Source organism: Alligator sinensis, unplaced genomic scaffold, assembly GCF_000455745.1.
Source record: "Alligator sinensis unplaced genomic scaffold, ASM45574v1 scaffold259_1, whole genome shotgun sequence".
Lineage (NCBI taxonomy): Eukaryota > Metazoa > Chordata > Crocodylia > Alligatoridae > Alligator > Alligator sinensis.
In genome coordinates this window covers 1110544-1111739 of record NW_005842430.1, presented here as the reverse complement: position 1 = coordinate 1111739, position 1196 = coordinate 1110544, and the positions used below count along the sequence as shown (strand labels likewise).

Below are 1196 nucleotides of genomic sequence, written 5' to 3'. Positions count from 1 at the left end.
CCGCCCACCCCCCCCCCCCCCCCCAACAACTCCACACTCCTGCTCAACAGATTCCTTTGGAAACAAACACACACAAAACCCCCAAACTTTCCCTCCCCCACTTAAAGGAGGTCAGCATTGAATGAGCCAGATTCCCAATGCGGATGCTCTGTTCCAATCCCATTGTTCCACTTCCCCGCTCCATTTCTGTCCCTGCAAACATCCACGATTTCTAACTTTGGGGGGGGGGGAGAATCATAATAATCATAATAATAAAAAAGCAATCCAGGCTCCGATGTGCCCCGTTTCCTTTGCAGACGAGTGTTAACTTTGGTTTAAAAATAAAAATTAAAAAGCAAAGGAAAGATTTCTTTCTTTTTTTTTTTTTCTCCTCCTCCTCCCCGGGAGATGAAAGTGCATCTTGGAAGTGATGCATCATGCGCCTTAGAAACACCACGTCTGCTGCACTTTCTTTGTCTGGGGGAAGCCCGGCGCTGGCCGGCGGACCGGGACGCGGCAGCCCCGGCGCGGGGGGGAGAGAGGGGCTGTCCCCCCGCACCCCGTTACCCACCTTGTCTCCCCACTATCTCCGCGACATGCTCCGAGCTGGGCACCGGCACGCACTCTGTCATGTTCACGCTCTTTTTCCGAGGCTCATTGTCGTAGAGGGAGCCCGCCTCGTCGTTGTCCAGCCCCAGCAGGGAGAGCTGATCCAGGGCGATCTGCAGCGCTCTTTGGTCATCCAGGGTCTCTCCCCCGCCACCACCGCCACCTCCTCCTCCGCCGCCGCCGCTCCCGTTCCTCTCCATGTCTGCAAAAAGCGAGCTGGGCATAGTCCCTGTGTGTGTTGCACCCTCCTCCTCCTCCTCCTGCACTCGGTTCAGTAGTAAAAGATCAGACACAAAGGAAAGCCCAAGGCAGATGGCCAGCAGGAGAGGAGCAAAGGGAGGGAGGGCGAGTGCTGGAGACCGGGGATCTGTTGCCCTTTTTTTTTTTTTTTTTTTTTGGGGCTTGTAATATTTTGTATCTTTTTCTTTTCTTTTCTGTTCTGTTCTTTTTTTGTTTTTTGCAGTGCAATCCGGTTTATAAGACGTTTCCACGACCCCCCCACGGCTCCCCCCCAAGTTTTTTTTGGCTGGGGGGTGGGGTGGGGGGGGGCAGAGAGAAGCGCTCCGATGGTTTCCCCCCCTTGAGTTCCCGGCCGGCCACAATGCCAG

The 1196-nt window shown here is 54.8% G+C and overlaps 1 protein-coding gene across 1 annotated transcript in view; it reads right to left on the bottom strand.

The window, feature by feature from the left end:
- Nucleotides 1-1190, bottom strand: part of MEX3B (mex-3 RNA binding family member B) — a 4170-nt gene extending 2980 nt beyond the window's left edge. Inside the window, exon 1 of the mRNA XM_025211786.1 lies at nucleotides 551-1190. Within this exon, the coding sequence (XP_025067571.1) occupies nucleotides 551-812 (262 nt within the window). The 5' untranslated portion in view covers nucleotides 813-1190. The remainder of the gene's footprint in view (nucleotides 1-550) is intronic.
- Nucleotides 1191-1196: the final 6 nt, after the last annotated feature.